This window comes from Erigeron canadensis, chromosome 8 (genome assembly GCF_010389155.1).
Source record: "Erigeron canadensis isolate Cc75 chromosome 8, C_canadensis_v1, whole genome shotgun sequence".
Taxonomy (NCBI): Eukaryota; Viridiplantae; Streptophyta; class Magnoliopsida; order Asterales; family Asteraceae; genus Erigeron; species Erigeron canadensis.
Genome location: NC_057768.1, coordinates 10,550,267 through 10,569,403, shown reverse-complemented (window position 1 = coordinate 10,569,403; position 19,137 = coordinate 10,550,267). Strand labels below are relative to the sequence as shown.

Below are 19,137 nucleotides of genomic sequence, written 5' to 3'. Positions count from 1 at the left end.
CTTGATGATAGATTATTATAATATATAAAATTGTGAGATATTCTATATCTAAACGTAGTAATATAACAAGCTTATATTGGTATTCATCATTATTAATATTCATATATTGCATAATTACATGAACAAATAAATGCAAGAGAAATAGAAAGAAAAAAGGGGTAACCAAAATCCCGCCTAAATGCGGACTTCAAAAAACTCATAGCTAGAGTTTTTATTACATATATATATTTATTATGATGAAGTATTGAAGTGCAATATACACACAACAAGAGGAATACACTAGACTACACCCAACCAAACCATATCTCTTCTCTTCACACACATTTCTCTCTTTATATTATTCTCTCCTCCTACCACTCTTCTTATCCCATTCCTCTCTCTTTCCTTCTCAACTCACTGAGTTTTCCCACCGAGTCACCTCTAAAAAAGGTTTTTTCGCTATGAAAGGAGCCAAATCCAAATCTGAGTCCAAAAACAGCAGGTATTAATTATTTCTATTGAGTTTAGCAAAATTTGTTGTTCTGCTCAAAAAATTTGTTCATTTTGTATTTATTTATTATAAAATATTCATCATGTGATCAGGCTTGGAGTGAAGAAAAGAGAAGCACCAGCTGTGAAGAAAGCGCCCGCGAAGAAAACCAAAGAAGCCAAGGATCCCAACAAACCTAAAAGGCCCGCTAGTGCCTTTTTTGTGTTCATGTATATATGTTTCTTGTACAAATTTTTTTCTTAATTATTATTCCTATTTCTTTTATCATTATGTGATAAGAAGGGACAGTCAAATAATAATAATAATAGTAATAATAATTATTACCGAGTATTATTTTCTGGACTTTATATTGCCTTTTTTTTTTTTTTTAATTTGTTTGATATATTTTTGTAACAGGGAAGATTTCAGGAAACAGTATAAGGAAAAACATCCCAACAACAAATCTGTGTCGGTTGTAAGTATCAATTATCCTATGTTTGACTTTCATGTTTAGGATTTGAATAAATCTTAGAGTATTCAATAATTATGATTTGGTTTTATATGTAGGTTGGTAAGGCTGGGGGTGACAAATGGAAATCATTATCCGAAGCTGTAAGTATTATTGTTTAATTTTTTTTTAGAAGTTAATTAATTTTGCCTAGTTTTGTTTAGTTATATCTTGATTTGAATTGCGGATGCGGGGTTAGCCCATTTGATAGAGGCTTTTTAACTCTCGGTGTAAAGTCTAGAGTTCTATCTTGGGTCGTTGGTATTATAAGATTATTTGGGTAAAATTGACGTTTTTTAAAGAACAAAATTTTTTACTCGCATTTGAATTGGTTATTGATTTTTTTCTTAATTGATTTTTGGTTATAAACTTTTGCAGGAGAAAGCTCCATATGTAGCTAAGGCGGAGAAGAGGAAGTCTGAATACGAGAAAACTCTCCAGGCCTACAACAAGAAATTGGTAAATCTAATTATCAACAAAAGCAAAGATGAAAACCTAAAAATTAAATGTGAAATTAAAAAAAAAATTGTGATCCAAAATTGTAGGCCGAAGGAAAGGATGCTGAAGAAGAAGAAGAGGAGTCTGACAAGTCAAAGTCAGAAGTTCACGACGATGAAGATGACAGTGCAGAGGTAATTGGATCTTTGTTTAAGGGTCGGTATTCCGTAAGAAAAGCTAAAGATTATGTGGGAATACGTTCAATAGTTTGTAAAGCTGTTTACGCTTTTGTGAATTTTGTAAAACAACGATACCCAATCCCATTAAAAATCAATGGTGACGCTTGAAATTACCATATTAATATTTGGTTTTGCGTTTTGCAGGATGAGGCGGAGGACGATGATGATGATGACGATGAGTGAAAAGAACAACTGATGAGATGTGTAAGAAGGGAGTTGGGAAGGAGGGGGTAAAGTTGTGTTTAGGAAGTTTGAAAACAACTATGTAAAACAAGAATTTGGGGGCTAAAACAATTGCCCTTTTTAGTTAACCTTCTTAATAAGAGAAGGTTATATATTAGAAAAATCCAAAATAGTTTCAACCTGGGAAAGGCTTGAAGCTTTGTATCCTATCTGTACTTTTGATCCTTAATTCTAGCTCAAGCATAATTTTAGCTTTAGATTGTAGTTTATGTCAATCTTCTTTTTTTCAAGTATCATTTACGGCTCCTATTGTGCGTTCTTTAAAAATGGTACATGATTAATTCTAGTTACTATACTATTGAAGATATGATCATGTAAATATTCTGTCATGACCGAATCAAAGTTTAGGAGTATTGATTTGAATCAAGTTGACAAAAGAATATGAATTACATTAAAATGGGCGGAGTCAGTGACTAGTTGGTAAGGTTTTGTAGCATAAGGTTTTCCGACCAGATTTAAGTTTCAGTTCTTACATTTGGAGGGTGAGGTAAAAGGTATTTATTAGGGTATTTTCAAAAGTCTTACCATCAGGGTCCGGGGTGGTTCAGAAATAAGTCTAGGATAATTTATCATTAAAAAGATGTTTCACAAGATTGAGATTGTGATTTGTGATATCAAGCGAACGATCAGGTATGAAACGATCGTTCGCATTTTTCTTAAGATATTTTTGATCAATAAATTATTTGATGTTACATTACTCTTATCAAATTGATTAATTTGTTTGGACTTGAAGTGTGATAGTACACAACGTAACAACGAATTAATAAAGTTGTTAGGTTTTGAAGTGTTATGGTGTACAAAATAATGGTATCAATAATCAACTTGTTAGGTTTTGAAGTGTAACACCGCATAACAGTCTACTTGACAGAAAATAGGTTGACAAAATATCTAGAATCGTATTAAATTATAGATGTTGATTGTATAGTATATCAAATATCGGAGAGAATTTCTACACGCTGATATCTCCTTAATCACATGTTTAAAGGGGAAGGTGATTTTCTTAAGTTAATTTCTACACGCTGATATCTCCTTAATCACATGCAGACATGTATAAAAAGAAAAACGGTAAGAGAATAACTGAATAAAGCATACACAACCATTCACTATATATTATGATATTATTTGAATGGGTGTTATAACATTTTTATTTCAAAATATACTCCGGTTATCTAAGTAGACAAGATAAATTCAACAATGAAATATATAATACAGTAGTAATAGCCTAATAGGCTATCAGGCTTATGAAGACCCCTACAATTTGAGTAAGTTCTGATCAGAAAGGAAGTCCACACTAACTGCATGGAGAATGCAGTGCCAGGAGATCAGCTTGTAAAGCAGGGTTCGAAAATCTGGCCAACAAGGGGGCGAGTGTCTGGAGATCGGTTGTAAAGCAAAGGTTAAAGAGATCAGTCAGGCACATAAGTAATGGAACTTAGCAACACAGAGGGAAAGAGCGTTAAGTTGTGGTGTTACTGGCAACCTAAAGAAGAAGAGTCTGAAGATTTGGTGGACATTGATGATCCAAAAAAAATAAAATTTGGTGGATATTTCGTAGGATTACTAGAAAAATATAAAGAGTGAGAGTATTCTAATAAAATGAAAGAAAAATACATTTTTGTCTATATAATTATGCATACACGACGTATATAGATAACATACTTACCAGTTTTGGTACACAACCATATAATACACTTAGTTGACATACTTACCAGTTATGGTAGTACCCGATTCTTATATGAAAACACACTTTAGATTATATAAATTTAAACCTTCACAAGACTGACCACCATGGTACGACCTATAAAACATAGAAATACAATTCTTAAGGCACCACATATAAAATCCTATATACACATATTCAACTAAGCATACCAAAGCCAAACTGTCACATTGCCTGGATAAGAAGAGAATATACCATCAGAGGTATCGATCGTTTAGAGTCTTAATGACAACAATAAACCTTATTTTCCTGGATACCTGGTAGGCTACAGTCAAGAAATCATTTGAGCTCCATTAAGGTCTTTGATCCCTTCCTCTATTTAGGTTCAAAGATATAAGCAATAATGTCGCAGAAGTATTTGCCAACCCTGTTGGATAATATCAACCAAGGTATAATACCAACCTGCAGTAAAATGATTTGTAATTCAAATAGCAATCAACGAGGCTAGACAGATAATCTGTACCAGTCTAAGAAGGTGAACCAATCGATAAAACTGTAATTAGATGTGATATCAATGTCACAGGGAATTCCATCTGTTGGTAGAAGGCCTTTGATGGTGGTGGTTTCGGGGGTTGATTGTTTAGGGAAGCATATTTTTGTGGCTTAAGCTTATTGTCTTAAATGTATTAGCTCCTTCAAGTAATTGGATATATTTAGTTTACTTGGCTTCATAAGAAACAGATAGTCTCAAGAATTATTCAAAAACAAAATAAGAAACAGATAATGTCTCAAGATCCGACAACTCTTAGAGAATTCAACATGTTTAATTTGACACAGGGTTAAATGCAAGTGTTTTATTATTAGGTAAATGGCTTGAAATATATACTCTGATATGACAGACAAAGAAAATCTAGTGGACTAACCAATGCAATCAGTGTTATGATGTAGTAATTTGCCAGTGAGCAAAGATAGCAAAAATGGAGAAATAGCCCTAGTTTTGACCTCATAAGATAAAAGATCGTGCCCAACTTAACCTTCTATTCCTCGAAAAAATTGGCTAGTAGGATTATAACAAAAAAGCTGGCAATAGCAGCAAAGGCGAAGTCAATCCCTTGACCGCTTGCACATATTATAAAAATAAAAGAACCTTAGGAAAAAGCTATATACAAGTAATTACTGATTTACCATTACAGTGTCACTGAAAGAACGTCCAGTTTTCAATGATAAAAACCTCCCTGTAATAAAAGATGAGAAAAGTAAATTATGAAAAATGCAATGCACACACACTATTTTTTTAGCTTCAGTATCATTACTTACATGCAGGATCATTATCGACTAAGATCAATGGTATAAACATAAAAATTAGTCTAATCTTTGATAAACTTCACTTCACAAAAATAGAGCGCACTTGCTAATCTTTTGTCAACAAGTCATTTCTAAATTTGTATTACTTGAATCACACGTCATATTCCAAAATTACCAACCTCTTCTTAAATACTCCTTCTGAGTTGTCCTTTAAAAAAGCAAAACTTTCTTTTTTGGGTTGTCTTGGAGCAAGAAATCCTTTTTCCAATGACTTTTACATCCAAAATTAATTGTTTCCCCATTAATCATCACTAGATATTAGCAGCTTTGATTTAGGTCCACAAGTTTCATCTGCTTTAATTGAGACATCATTTCAGATACTTGACCAATGACCAATACTCGAAAAACTTTATTAGATCAGATATGACAAGAGATTGCAATTTTTTGGGACAAAGGGGAGTATTGGATAGAGAAAGTTTGTTGTTTTATCATCTTTGAATTCCTTGTAGATTGTTGTGATGGAGGCAATACTACTCCTCACAACAAGCATGGAGAGAACAAAAGAATTACCAAAGGGTTGCACAAGTTCTGTGGATATGGTAGCCACAGGAATCCGCCAAAACCACACAATGAACGTAAGATATGTAAGAACCTGACCAAAGAAGGTACTAATAGTTATAGCAAATTCAATTTGTAATCTAGTAGTTAGTATCAACAAAATAAATATTAACACCATCACCTTTGAAATTATCAACATTTTCTCAAACAAAACAAGTTTTGGTTTTATCTTCTTGCTGGCTGACTCTTGACCTGCATGCCATGTAAACTTTGTTATGGTCTGCCTGCATTCTACAATTTCTAATCTTGCAAGGAAGATGGGCCAGATAATCTGATAGATGAGTTAAATAAGAATTGGTCATAGTTAAAAAACTGGAATCTGCAATAGTCTAAAAACACCAGTAAAAAACTAATCAAGAATGGAAGTATACCTTGAACATAAGATCAAGCGTCAATAGATAGAAGACCAAATATTCTTGGAAGACATAAAGAACACTCTTACAGTGGAAAAGCTGTTCCGCTTGTGAATTTTAATATTGATAGAATAGAAAATGTTACCAAAAAGATCTTTCACCTATCGGTATATATATATATATATATATTTTTTTGGGGGGGGGGGGGGGGGGGTTGATGAGGTTGTGTGTTCAAGTCTCATTTACAAACGACTTGTATTAATAGTCGGTGGTTGTAGGACCGTAAGTGTTTGCACCTCTCGAAAAAATGAGAATATAAAATGTAATACAAGAGATGTCAGAGAAAAGGACATCATACTTCTTGTAAGCTCTCTCTCCTTAGCTGCTGCCAATCTCTTAAGTTTTGCAGATTGAGCAAACGTTGATGGCCTGAAAAATCATGGTAATCCTTAATAACTATGAACATTTAACTAGAGTTGCAATGAACAAATGTAAACCTAATACTGTAGATGTAACTACTAAAATTTGGTAAAATAAAAAAAAAATCATAAATTAACCACCTAAGGGCGACAAAGTTAATAACACAACTCGAGACTTTCAACTCAGAGAGGGACTTGAGTTTGATCCTCTTGGTGTAAATCATGTCAATTTAACACACAGAATTTTTGTGTTGTTCAAGCCGGGCTAATATCCTAGAGGCTAAGTGGCTAACAGTTGAAAGCCACATTTACAAAGAAGAAACAAAAGTTCAAGATATAGGTCTTCCAAAGCTAGATGATCAGCTAGCAAGCTGCTCAGCCTGTCAATTTTGAAAACAAAAGAGGCTGCCAATTCACAGTAGCTCTTGGAGAGCTTCAAAAAAACTGCAACTCATACACACGGATGTTGCAGGACCTCTAAGTACACCATTGGTAACATTTACTATGTTATTTTCATTGATGATTTTACAAGAATGTGTTAAATTTTCATTTTGAAGTTCAAGTCAGAGGTAGCTGGTATTTTCTGGGAATTTAAGACAAGAATCGAAAAACAAAGTGGCTGCAAAATTCAAATCCTGAGGTCCGATAATGGAAAAGAATACACATCAGCAAAGTTCAATTTGTCTTGTGAAGAATCGGGCATTGAACATCAGCTTACTACTCCATATTCTCCGCAACAAAATGGAGTAAGTGAAAGAAAGAACACATCGATTATGGAGATGGCACGATGTATGCTGCATGATAAGGAGCTACCTAAGAGTTTTTGGGCAGAGGCAGCTAACACGTCAGTGTTCATACAAAACCGACTACCAACTACAACCTTGAATAATAAAACATCATCTGAAGCATGGTATGGATATAAACCTTCACTAAGTTTCCTTAAAGTATTTGGTTGTGTATGTTTTGTTCACAAGCCACAGGTGAAGCGTGACAAGTAGACAAAAGGGTGACTCCTCACTCCAGGCATCTTTGTAGGCTATGGTTCATATACTAAAGGCTACAAAGTGTACCATCCTCAAACTGAAAAAATGACAATAAGCAGAGATGTACATTTCAGTGAGGATGAACAATGGGACTGGAATAAGAAAGAAGAATCCAGTGGAGTCTCCCTTCCTAAAAGCCCAACAGATTATTTAAAAGAAGACGAGACTGTAGATGATCCTCCAGTTAGAGGAACAAGGCTTCTTTCAGAGTTCAGACATCTATTGCAAGATGTGATATGGCAATGCATGAACCAGCTGACCATGAAGAAGCTTTAAATGATCCAAAATGGATGAAAGCAATGAAGGAGGAGTTATCCATGATAGAAAAGAACATGTGGGAGTTAGTTGAACGACCCGAAGGAAGAAAAGTAATTGGTGTCAAATGGGTGTTCAAAACAAAGCTGAATGCAGACAACTCCATCAACAAATACAAGGCTCGACTCGTTGTTAAAGGTTATGCTCAAGTCTATGGTATTGATTATTCTGATACATTTGCTCCTGTTGCAAGATTGGATACAATCAGATTGTTGCTAGCAATATCTGCAGAAAAGGGTTGGAAGGATAAAGATATCCTTATCGTTTCTCTTTATGTTGATGATCTTCTGGTAACAGGAAATAACACAAGACTTATTGATGAGTTCAAGCAAGAAATGATGCAGGTTTATGAAATGACAGATCTTGGTCTCATGTCTTATTTTCTTGGAATGGAGATCAAACAAGAAAGAAATATGGTGTTTCTTTGTCAAAAGAAATATGCAAAGGAAATTCTGAAGAAATTTCAGATGGATGAACGCAAAGAAGTGAGCACTCCAATGAATGGGAAAGGAAGGTTGTGCAAAGAAGATGGTGCTGATAAAGTTAATGACGTTTATTACAGGAGCTTGATCGGTTGCTTAATGTTTCTCACAGCTACAAGACCCGATATTCTATTTGCTGTAAGTCTTTTATCACGATATATGCATTGTGCAAGTGAAATACATTTAACGGCAGCAAAAAGAGTATTGAGGTATGTTAAAGGCAGTACTGATTATGGAGTCAAGTTCGAGAAAACTCAAAGCTTCAAGTTGTATGGGTTCTCAGATAGTGATAGGGGAAGATCGGAAGATATGAGAAGCACATCAGGCTATTGCTTTAGTATGGGCTCCGGGATTTTCTCATGGTGCACAAAGAAGCAGGAGACTGTGGCACAATCCACTGCAGAAGCTGAATTCATAGCAGCTACAGCAGCAACAAATCAAGTCTTATGAATGAAAAAGATTATGCGTGATTTGCAAGATGAGCAAAAAAGTGTAGAAGTTTTTGTTGACAATCAAGCAGCCATTGCAATTTCCAACAACCCGGTGTATCATGGGAAGACCAAGCATTTCAACATAAAGTTGTATTTTTTAACAGAAGTGCAACAAAAGGGCGAGGTCACTTTAATCTACCGGAAGTCTGAAGATCAGTTAGCAGACATCTTCACAAAACCACTTTCTCTCGCTAAATTTGAAGTTCCAAGGCAGAAGATTGGAGTGTGCAGTCCTTAAAGCAAGGATGAGTGTTAATTTACTGCTTTAAGAAAAGCACATGTTTTAAATAATGTAATATATGCTTACTAGCTTAAGTTTTAGTTTTGAAAGAGTCTAAGTTTACGTGGTCTAGTCTTCCTGGTAAAAGGGGATTTTAGCTATTATGAATACAATTTATCAACTCAGAGTGTTTGACATTGTCCCAAGTGCCAAGTGAACAAGCAAAAATGAGCAAATCATGTTGTATTGAGGGTGATTCCATAACACAGTGGTTCCCCCCAAAAGTGGCATATAATATGAGCAAAAAAAGGGAGTCTGATTCACCAGAATTCATGGCAAATTATAGATACAGGGGCCCAAATTGCAACTAGAATTATAGAAACCGTAACCAGAATTAGTGTAGCCAATTTCTTCCAGTCCCTTGGGAAATGTGAAGGATTCTTGTGTAACTTTCAAATATAAACGGTCAAGAGTTATTCTAAAAAGCATAGATATGCTAATAAAGAGGGTGTTTAAATTGTTTTATATGACAGCTTGACGACATACTTTGTAACTATTTTTCACTTTTCAGAGAGAAACAGAATAAACTTACTGAAACTGTAAAGGGCTTTTGGGGCATGACTCAAATTATGAGGTATCTTTATAATATCTAGTGGAGGGAATCCTCTTGAACCCCTTAAAGAAATAAACTGCAAAGGGCTTGGCCTCCTGGGCATTGGGATTTTCCAAGGGGGTCAAAAGTTCGAATCAAATAACTTGCAAATCCTTCAAGCCACACACCAGAACCTAATTATCAACAATCATGGAAGGCTGATGATTTGTCCGACTCTATGGGTCTTGTAGGGTGGTCCAGAGACGGAGACAGAATATCTATTTCGAGGGGGAAAACTATAAAAATTAGCCTTACGTTTTGTTTGTATTTACTATATTTACTTTTTACTTTTTACTTTTTTTGTACGGGAAAATTTCAAATATACCTTTAACATTTCAAAAAAAAATTACATTGTACTAAAATGGGATGGGGGCAGCTGCCCACACTGCCCCCAAGCTAGCTCCGTCCCTGGGGTGGTCTGTGGAGTTATGATTTGTCCAACTCTATGGTTTACCAACCTACCAGGGCGCTAAAGGTGCACCAAAAACAGAAAAAAATAGCAATAGGCAAAGGGGTACTCACTCTGACAAAGTGGCTGCCTCCTTCAACAATTGCTTGATTTCAGCACGTAATTGCACATCCTTCTCATTCACATTTGCTTTCTGACATACACACAGAAAAATTACTTTCGTTTAACAACAAAAGGATTTCGGGATACAAGTATCTATTCAGAGCAAAACTTTATACGATGACATCCATAATAGATAGGCTGCACTTGAAGGTTATAAAACAGCCATTGACAAGCGACTGATAAATGAAATCAAACAATTTATCAAGCCTAGACATCTGAAAGGCATTCTAATTTCTTAAAGTAGCATCACTGTTATGAGATATTGGTTTCAGCAATTTGATTTAATGATATCGGAAACCAAAACACATACATGTTAACTAGAATGGCTAACATAGGACTTTTTAGGATGAGATACATAGAACGTTAGTATTCTATAGCTATAGGCCTAATTAGAAACAGTAAAATTATTACCAAGCAACCAAAATCCAAATTAAATAACAAAAGGCTGCAAGGAGTTAGTAACTTTTAGGGCTAAGTGCGCCGGAATGCAGTCAACTAATCACCAAAAGTTATTGTGTGCACGAACTCTAGGTCGGCTTTATTTGTATTCAGGAAACTTGAAATTATGTTTATTGTGAACATAAAACGGATGTGGGACCAGTTACTTCACATAAAACTTGTTTATTTTCATATATTTTTTTTATTGTGTGCATAAACTAATCCCAAAAAGTTATTGTGTGCATGCCACGTAAAAATTGAACGGGTCAACATGAAAGTGGTGATCGACTAACTTCTTACCCGATAACTTTTATTTACTATGGGACTCTTGAACAAGTTTCTTGTTTACAATAAAGCCGATCTAGAGTTTGTGCACACAATAACTTTTCAGGTCTAGTTAACTGCATTCCGGCGCACTTAGCCCTAACTTTTATTATACACAGGTTTACATTATAATAAAAAAAAAATAGCAGTCAAAAGATCCAAATTTAAAGGACATTGCTAAAAACATTAAAATCTCCACACATTAATTTCCCCCAAACTGGTAGTGGCTTTGGTGATTGACCGACAATACAGCACAATACAATAAATTGAGAACTTTTCAATTAACTGCCAACTGCCGTCTTCCATGGGTTTTGGTTCCCAATACCTCGACGGTGTATGGGGAGGTTAAGATGTAGACAAACCTTAGCCCAACCTAGGTAGAAAGGCTGCTTCCAGGTTCTAGCTAAATGGTAGAAAAGGACCTTTGGCCTTTGCATGGGATGAGGATCAAACCTTTGACCTTTGTCTTAAGAGACCAGGGTGTTTACCACTAATTCAAACCACGCTACTTTACACCAAGCCTATAGACATCTTAAAGGCACTCTAATATCTAGAGTGGCATCATTGTTGTGAGATATTAACTAAAGTGTCGATTTAACGATATTGGAAACCAAAACATATAAATGCTAACTTAACCGGCTAACACAGAACTTTTTAAAACAAGATACATGTAACACGATAGCTTTGGGTACAAAAAGCTCCCAAAATGATTTTATTGATCAAAACAAATCGATTTCCACTAAAAGTAAAGATCTAACAAGTAACATCTTTCGGCTGCAGCAGTATCCCCTCAACTATCATATTTTAGTATTTTCTATCTAAATCTAACTATCATTTCAATAAGGTGAATTGTAAGACGAAGGACGACACGTAAAATTGTTATTAAGTAACCAATATCAAACTTAAGTAACAAAAGGCTGCAAAGAGTGAGTAGCTTGTATTATACACCGGTTTACATTATACTAATAATAATAATAAAAAAAAGCAGTCAAAATATCCAAATTTAAAGGACATTGCTAAAAACATTTAAATCTCCCACATTAATTTCCCCAAAACTGGTGGTGGTTTTGGTGATTGACCGACAATACAATAAATTGAGAACTTTTCAAATAACTGAAAAAATATTTATACCTTTTTCATATCTGATAAGAACTTGTCAAACAACTGAAAAATCAAGACGAAGAAGAAGATAAATGGAGCATTTAGTGGGCTTATTTTCTCCATCTCTTTTCTTTCTGATTTCCCCAATTTGTTATGTTTTCTGTTTTTCGTTTCTGATTTATTATTGTTTTCTTATTTGTTTTATATTTTGAGTGCTCCAAGTTACATGCTTTACTAACATAAGTCCTTATATTTGAATTCTTTCCTCACAAATGAGATACTCACAAAGTAAAACGATTGGATTAATCTATACTATATTATAAAACAGATTCCTTTCAGATTTTCAATATTGAGTTGAAATTTTCAATTTTAAATACATTTCCAAAATACCCCTCTCATCTATTCTATATTTATCTAAAATAACCATAATATCCTTTCTCTTTCCTCAAATCTCAACCAATCATCTTTTTTCTCTCTCCTCCATAAATCATTTATTCCTCCAATTCATTCAAAATCTTTTATCTCAAAAATTATACGTCGATAAATTATAAAAATTGTATGGGTGTTCTAAAAATTTCATGCTTTTTCATTAGAGATGTCATTCGATATACTTTCGACGAATTTTTAAATCCAAGGGCGGAGGCCGGAGACCGTAGGCATTTGACTATCACACTCTCTGACCTAGCTATCACCCCCACCATCTCACCGCCGCAACGCGCGGGTACGAACTCTCATTTTTTTAATGAGAAAATAATTAATCTTCCTAACTAATCAATCTAAAAATCCTTTTAATTACAAGATTATGACATGTGGTATGATTAAGAAATGAGATTAGTTATTAATAGAATCTATGTGTTAAGTTTTGGATGTTTTAGGAGGATTTTTAGGAGGATCTTAGTATCGATCATTTTCCTTTTTTAATGGTAGAAAGTTTTTAAATACAAGACCATCTACATGTTAGAGGTGAAAAGATAAAGGAAAAAACCAGACAGAACACAAGCTATATAGACTAGAATAGTAAGATGCAAAATAAACTAAAAAGAGAACAAGCTAATAGACTAATTATAACGGATAGATGTTTTGTTTTATTTGAATGAGTATAAGATAAATGTACGTGATCTAATTGTGGTATCTTTTAATTGCGTCTGATTTTTGGTATATGTGATGATTTGGGGTATCTTGTGATCATTTTTTAACTTTTTTTTAGCCACCTTCAAGCTTATACCTAGTGAAATTCGTATCCATGAGTATTTTATTTAACTTTTCTTTGGTTACCTCTATAGTGGGATTCGAACCCGTAACTATATATGAACATTTATTTGGTCACCTATAAGATTATGCCTAATGAGATTTGAACCAAAAACTTTTTGTACAAAATTGAGAATAAAGACAACATAATTGGATTCGTTTTTTCTTAATGGATGCAATTTTCTTGAATAAAGGCCATCTAGAAAGATGTTTGTAATATCCCAAACTTTTATTTAACAGTAGACTTAAATCTAAGTTAACATTACATGTCCGTTAAGTCTTTGATGATTTAATGCTTATATGTGTTTAATGTGCTATTTGTGCAAGGCTTTTATGCCTTAATGATTGATGTGCTAATGTGTTTAAGGTATATTTTATATGCCTTTATAGGTGCTTGAAGTGTTTAATGTGTTGTAAGTATTCCTAATAGGTGATTTTAGCCTAATATGAGCCATAAGAAAGTCTAGGGACTAGTTTTGACATATGTGAAAACTCAAAAACGGGATTAAGGTTTAGGAGCAGGTCATTAGCTTCTAATTATTCAGATCAACCTTTTCTCTTTTAACCCTAACCACCACCCCCCCTTCCCATAATCACTTCCTTATTCGATTTTATCGTTATTTGGTTGATTCGAGAGTGTTTTAATCAAGTTTTGCATCCTCTTTGTAATCTCCAGGTGTTAAAGGCAAAATGATTTTATGTCTATTCAATCATATAATTTGTTCCATAACTGGTCTAGGTCATTAGAGGATCACTTAATGTCAAAAACGTGTGTTTTGATTGATTCAGTGACCTAAAGTTGTTATTGTGATGCAAATCAAGTAGGGATTAATCAATGATTTTATTGCATCATTATGGTATTAAACTGTTGAATTTTGAGGTACAAAAGTCGTTCATAAAGTTTAGGGTCTTTTGGGGTGTGTTTGGTTAAGTTTTTGAGGTTAAACAACGAGGTAGTCGCTGATCTGATGCTAACTGCGACGCATTTATGTGGCTGTGACGCAGTCAGTGACTAGAGATTTTGACTGCGACGCAACTTTGCCCACTACGGCGCAGTTACCGACTGAATTTTTAAATGACCATAACTTTTGAACCTTAATTCCGTTTTTGACAAATAAGCTATCCACGGAATCGTGAAAGAGTCTAATTTCTAACGTTAATGATTTTAATATATGACTTTAGTGTCAAACTACCTGAAATGTTGAATTAGTGAGTGAAGGTTGAGTTTCGTCGAGTTTTGTGAGCTCTAATGTATTAATCGAATCTTCGATGCATCGAGCATTGTCATGGGTCACGTTTATAGGTATTTGGACATGATTCATGACCATAAGTAAGTGGGTATTTGTTTAGCTCATTATGGTTGTTCAATGAATCAATTATTATAGGTAGTTGGGAATACTTGCAAATTTTGGTAACTTACGTTATCATTTGTGTGTGCTTCTACGAGGTAAGATACACAACTTTGACACGCTGAGGGTTCAACAAAAACATAATTTTCATATTAACTTCCCCAAATTATATCTTGTTTGCTTATGGATATTCAGGATTATACGGGAGGTGATATGGGCTATGTAGAGGAATATTGAAGCCTGAAATGCTACCCCAAAGATATGTGATATTATGAGATGATGTGAAATGATACGAAATTCTTTGAGATGTTATGAAATACGATATGTAATGAACTATGTTACTAAATGAAAGATGATATGTAATGTTATACGATATGCAATGACATATGATGTGTAACGATACGAGACATGTGATGATGTACGTGATGTAACACTATATGATATGTAATGATGCTTAATATGTGTATGTGCATGTGTATATGTGAGATATGATGATTACATGGCTTGTACATCTAGTTCACTAGACTTTGTAAGTTGTCATGACACGTGCACGCTTAAGGGCCCAAACATTAATGAGATGTGATGTGATATGTGATTAATGTTTAGGTAATGTGAACACCTAAAGTATATGAGATAAAAATGCTCGAGCTAATTTACAGAGATAAAAGTGTTAAGCTTAACCCGTACACGCCTTTGCCAGGGTGGTGCGCTTGATGTGGTTGTTTGGGTGACTCCTTGCAACGAGGTCCAATGTGAAGAGTAATTCCGGGAGGTCTGACCAAACCCATTGTCTTGTACATACAGACTACTCCGGGATTGACTTGCCATTCCTTAACGACATTGATAGATCGCCGTAAGGCTTATTTATCTAGTTGGTTGTGAGGTTCCCTGTATTGTCTTATGACCACCTACACACAAACTTACACCTTCTATGAGATGCGTGACTTATGTCACACTTTACAGAGATTCTTACATGTTAAATGAGATGTAAAAGATGACTAAATAATAAATTGTAAACTTAGATGAATCAAATCAATTTCTATGCAACGATTCACCCTAGGCACATCTAGGATGATACATCCAATTCTGAAGATGTCTGATGTGATGATATGTTATGAAAGCTGTAATGCTTTGATGTGCTATAATGTTATCTTAGTTAGCTAATTCGTTAGCTAACACTTGTTTCTTGAAATGTGTTGTTCCCTCAGGCTTAATAAGCTTGAGCTAGATGATGAATAAAGTGAGAGGCATTGGTAGATTGAAATGAAGCTGGATTTAGTTTACTCATAGTTATTTCTCATATTAGACATTTGCATTTTTTCTAGACATTAATGACTTTGAATTACTTTGTTGTCAGTTGTTTATGTTGGGCAACCGTTGGATTTCCTTTTGAATTTATTGTGATGACATTGTTAGTAACCCCATTTAATAAATGAACCAAACAGATTATTTTGGTTTTATCTTTTAAAGTTTGTTTCCGCTATCTTTTGACGTCGTCAGGCTAAATGTTTTTTAAGATCTATATTTTTAAATGATGGGTGTTACAATGTTAGAAGCAAAAGATAAAAAAAATAATAATAATAACAGAAAAAAAGCTAAATAGACTAGAATCGTAAGATACAAAAGAAACTAGAAAGACAACAAGCTAATATACTAATCGTAAACAAATAGATGTTTTGTTTTATTTGAATGAGTCTTAGATAGATGTACATGATCCAATTGTTGGTATTTTTTAAAATTCATCTGATTTCGGTATAGGTGATGATTTGGGGTATCTTGTGATCATTTTTTAACTTTTTTTTAGCAACCTTAAAGGTTATACCTAGTGAGATTTGAACCCATGAGTATTTTTTCAACTTTTCTTTGGTCACCTCCAAGCTTGCATTTAGTGGGATTTGAACCCGTGACTATTTATGAACATTTATTTGGTTACCTACAAGTTTATGCCTAATGAGATTCGAAACATAAACTTTTTTGGGGATAAAAAAAAAGAAAAAATAAGAAAAATAGGGCAACTTGAAGGTCGTTTATTAGATGATGATGATGTTGATATTTATCCCTTTCAATGTTGTCTTTAGTAAGTGAATCCTATACCAAAGTTATCTATATTCTCTTATAAAAATCATGACCCCCAATTTTTTTGAAATGTTGAGGTTTTTTCTATATATGTTTTGTGGAGCAATCAATTCAAATATCCACCCCATAATTTGAGGAACTAATTTGAAGCTTATTCATGTGATACATAATCTCTTAAAATATTTTCACTACTTTTTACATCAATTACCTACATCACTCGACGTTCTCACCATCATCAACAGTCGCCGCCACCACACCATCTTAATGAAAGCTTGCTTATGTGATGAGACCATAAAATGTGATTTAGTTTGTGATAGAGAACCTATCAATCTCAATATTCATTATGTATAAATTTTGGGATTGGATAATGAAGTTGGGATGTCAATGAAATAAAACAAATGTGTAGTCAAGCGTGGTCAAATCGATATAGTAAGGAGTGATTTAGTTCGCGATCACGAACCTAGCCACCTCTATAATCATTTTTGTCTAAGTTTTGGGATTGAATAAAGAAGATCGGACATGCATAATATAAAAATATAGGTATAGTTGAACCTAGTGAAGTCTTTGTATGTAACACCTGTCATTTAAAAACCTGGATTTTCAAAACTTTTGCCTAACGACGTTTAATAATAGCGGAAAAGGATCTCATAAAAATCTGTCCATCCGTAACCGGATGAAACATTTGAAAACATTTGGTGTTACTCAATGCATCGTAGAAATAATAAAAGAAAATCCAAGTCTTGACACCAACATAAATGTCAAGCATTATTACATAGTCTTTAATCATAATATCGTAAATGAAGTAGTCAAACAAAAGGCTAAGGGTAGTTTAAGGATCAAGAACATAAATGCTATCGTCTTTAATGTCTCTACCCATTCTCACCAAGCTATCCTTTCTCTAGCTCCAATCTCATCTAATCTGATGGCACAACATTTTCAAAGAGCAAGTGTTAGCTAATAAATTAGCTAAGTAAGAATAACATATTTGAAAACATTTGCCGATTAGATATATTAATAAAATCATATTATCGTTATATGTTAATATTACATGAGCATCATAAACATCATAAACATAAGAAACATCATATAGCATAACACATTAGGAACATCATAATCCTAAGTGTGCCTAACTTTCTTACGCAACTTTCTTTACTTCATATCTTTTCTTTGTTTCTTTGCCTAGACGTAGGCTAAGTGACTTATGCTACTTACATAGAGATGTAGGGTTGTGTGTAGGCAGTCATAGACCATACAAGGGAGTCCTCACATCCGACATGATGGGTAACCAATAAGGGGTCCATCGACGTCGTTAAGGAAAGACAAAGTCATTTCCAACTGAATAAACCGTTTATGCCTTTTACGCATTGGTGGTTAGTTACTCCACCCGGAATAAACAAACATAACTATGCCATAAGGAGCAACTCAAGTGACCACATACGCACTAGTTTTACAACTAGAACGGGTTAAGCTTAACACAACTTTAAATATGCTCGAGACTTCTTTAATACATTAGTTTATGCCACACTTTTACCTAAACTAATCACTTTTATCTTTACTTTATATTAACGTAGGCTACACTTTCACCTAAGTTAATCACATATCATCTTTACTTTAGGGCCCCTTTAACGTGCACGTGAACATGGCAATCCTAATCAAAGGACTAGTGACTAGGTGATCAAGCCACACTTGTAATCATATCATAAACATGTCACCATTACGTGTTCACATATAAAAAGCATAACATTATATCATGATCATTTAGCTTAAGCATAACATCGTATCATGATCACATAACATAAACATGGCATCATATCATATTCACATTTCATAAGCATATCTTCATTCCATAATATGGGAACTTACCTTATGCCTTTGCAACCTGCATATATATGTCATTCATCATAGAAAGGTAAGCATCATATCCCATATCAACCTCCCATAATCCCCTTTACTTTACTTTTAATCATACATAAACGTTTGACAGGTTTTACTTATGAAAAACGTGTTTTGTTGTACCATCAGGTGACAAAAGATGTTATCTTACCTTGGTACAACTTTTGAACCTGTTATGAACTAATTATAGTGCTTGCTAAGTGCTCCCGACTACCTATAATGAGTATAAGATCGTTCTATAAGCTAAACAAAACTTAAGTACCAACTGGACCCATTTGTGCACCGCACAGGAATCCTGTGCGCCGCACAAAACCATAAAAAGACATTGCACAAATCAAGAAATTCTGACACAGAAACTTTGCAAAAATCTGAGCATACAATCTGTGCGCTGCACAGCCATTTTGTGCGCCACACATCGGGCACCTAATTGAAATCCACTTTGAAAAATTGCTTTTATGCGCCGCACAAAAAGCCTTGTGCGCCACACAAAGACTAGTTCGACCAGAAACCAACTTTTTAACCCTTTAATTGAATCCCATATGAACTCCAACCATTAATTCGACCTGGGGACATAAAATTAACCCTTTCAATTGCACTTTTAACAACTTTAATCAATCATATCGTTCTTTAGTCTTTGCTAACACATATAAACCATTTAATCACCCGAAACACATGAATTCGG

At 34.3% G+C, this 19,137-nt stretch overlaps 2 protein-coding genes across 4 annotated transcripts; one reads left to right on the top strand and one right to left on the bottom strand.

The window, feature by feature from the left end:
* Positions 1-261: 261 nt before the first annotated feature.
* On the top strand, positions 262-2,094 carry LOC122578216 (high mobility group B protein 3-like). Its single transcript, XM_043750125.1, has 7 exons — positions 262-481; positions 583-699; positions 887-944; positions 1,037-1,081; positions 1,356-1,436; positions 1,523-1,609; positions 1,799-2,094. Exons 1-7 carry the CDS (start codon positions 441-443, stop codon positions 1,835-1,837), a joined length of 468 nt encoding a protein of 155 aa, XP_043606060.1. The 5' UTR covers positions 262-440; the 3' UTR covers positions 1,838-2,094.
* An 885-nt stretch (positions 2,095-2,979) lies between these two features.
* LOC122578703 (protein GET1-like) lies at positions 2,980-12,063 on the bottom strand. 3 transcript variants are annotated; one of them, XR_006320538.1, is made up of 8 exons: positions 11,920-12,063; positions 9,978-10,057; positions 6,192-6,262; positions 5,602-5,672; positions 5,433-5,514; positions 4,743-4,792; positions 3,875-4,019; positions 2,980-3,269 (listed from the first exon to the last, which is right to left on the bottom strand). XR_006320538.1 is itself a non-coding variant. In XM_043750721.1 (7 exons), exons 1-7 carry the CDS (start codon positions 12,010-12,012, stop codon positions 3,933-3,935), a joined length of 534 nt encoding a protein of 177 aa, XP_043606656.1. In that variant the 5' UTR covers positions 12,013-12,063; the 3' UTR covers positions 3,469-3,932. The 3 variants fall into 3 exon arrangements, 1 of the variants encoding a protein (XP_043606656.1); XR_006320537.1 differs by lacking the exon at positions 2,980-3,269 and adding an exon at positions 3,469-3,791; XM_043750721.1 differs by lacking the exon at positions 2,980-3,269 and having other exon boundaries at positions 3,469-4,019.
* Positions 12,064-19,137: the final 7,074 nt, after the last annotated feature.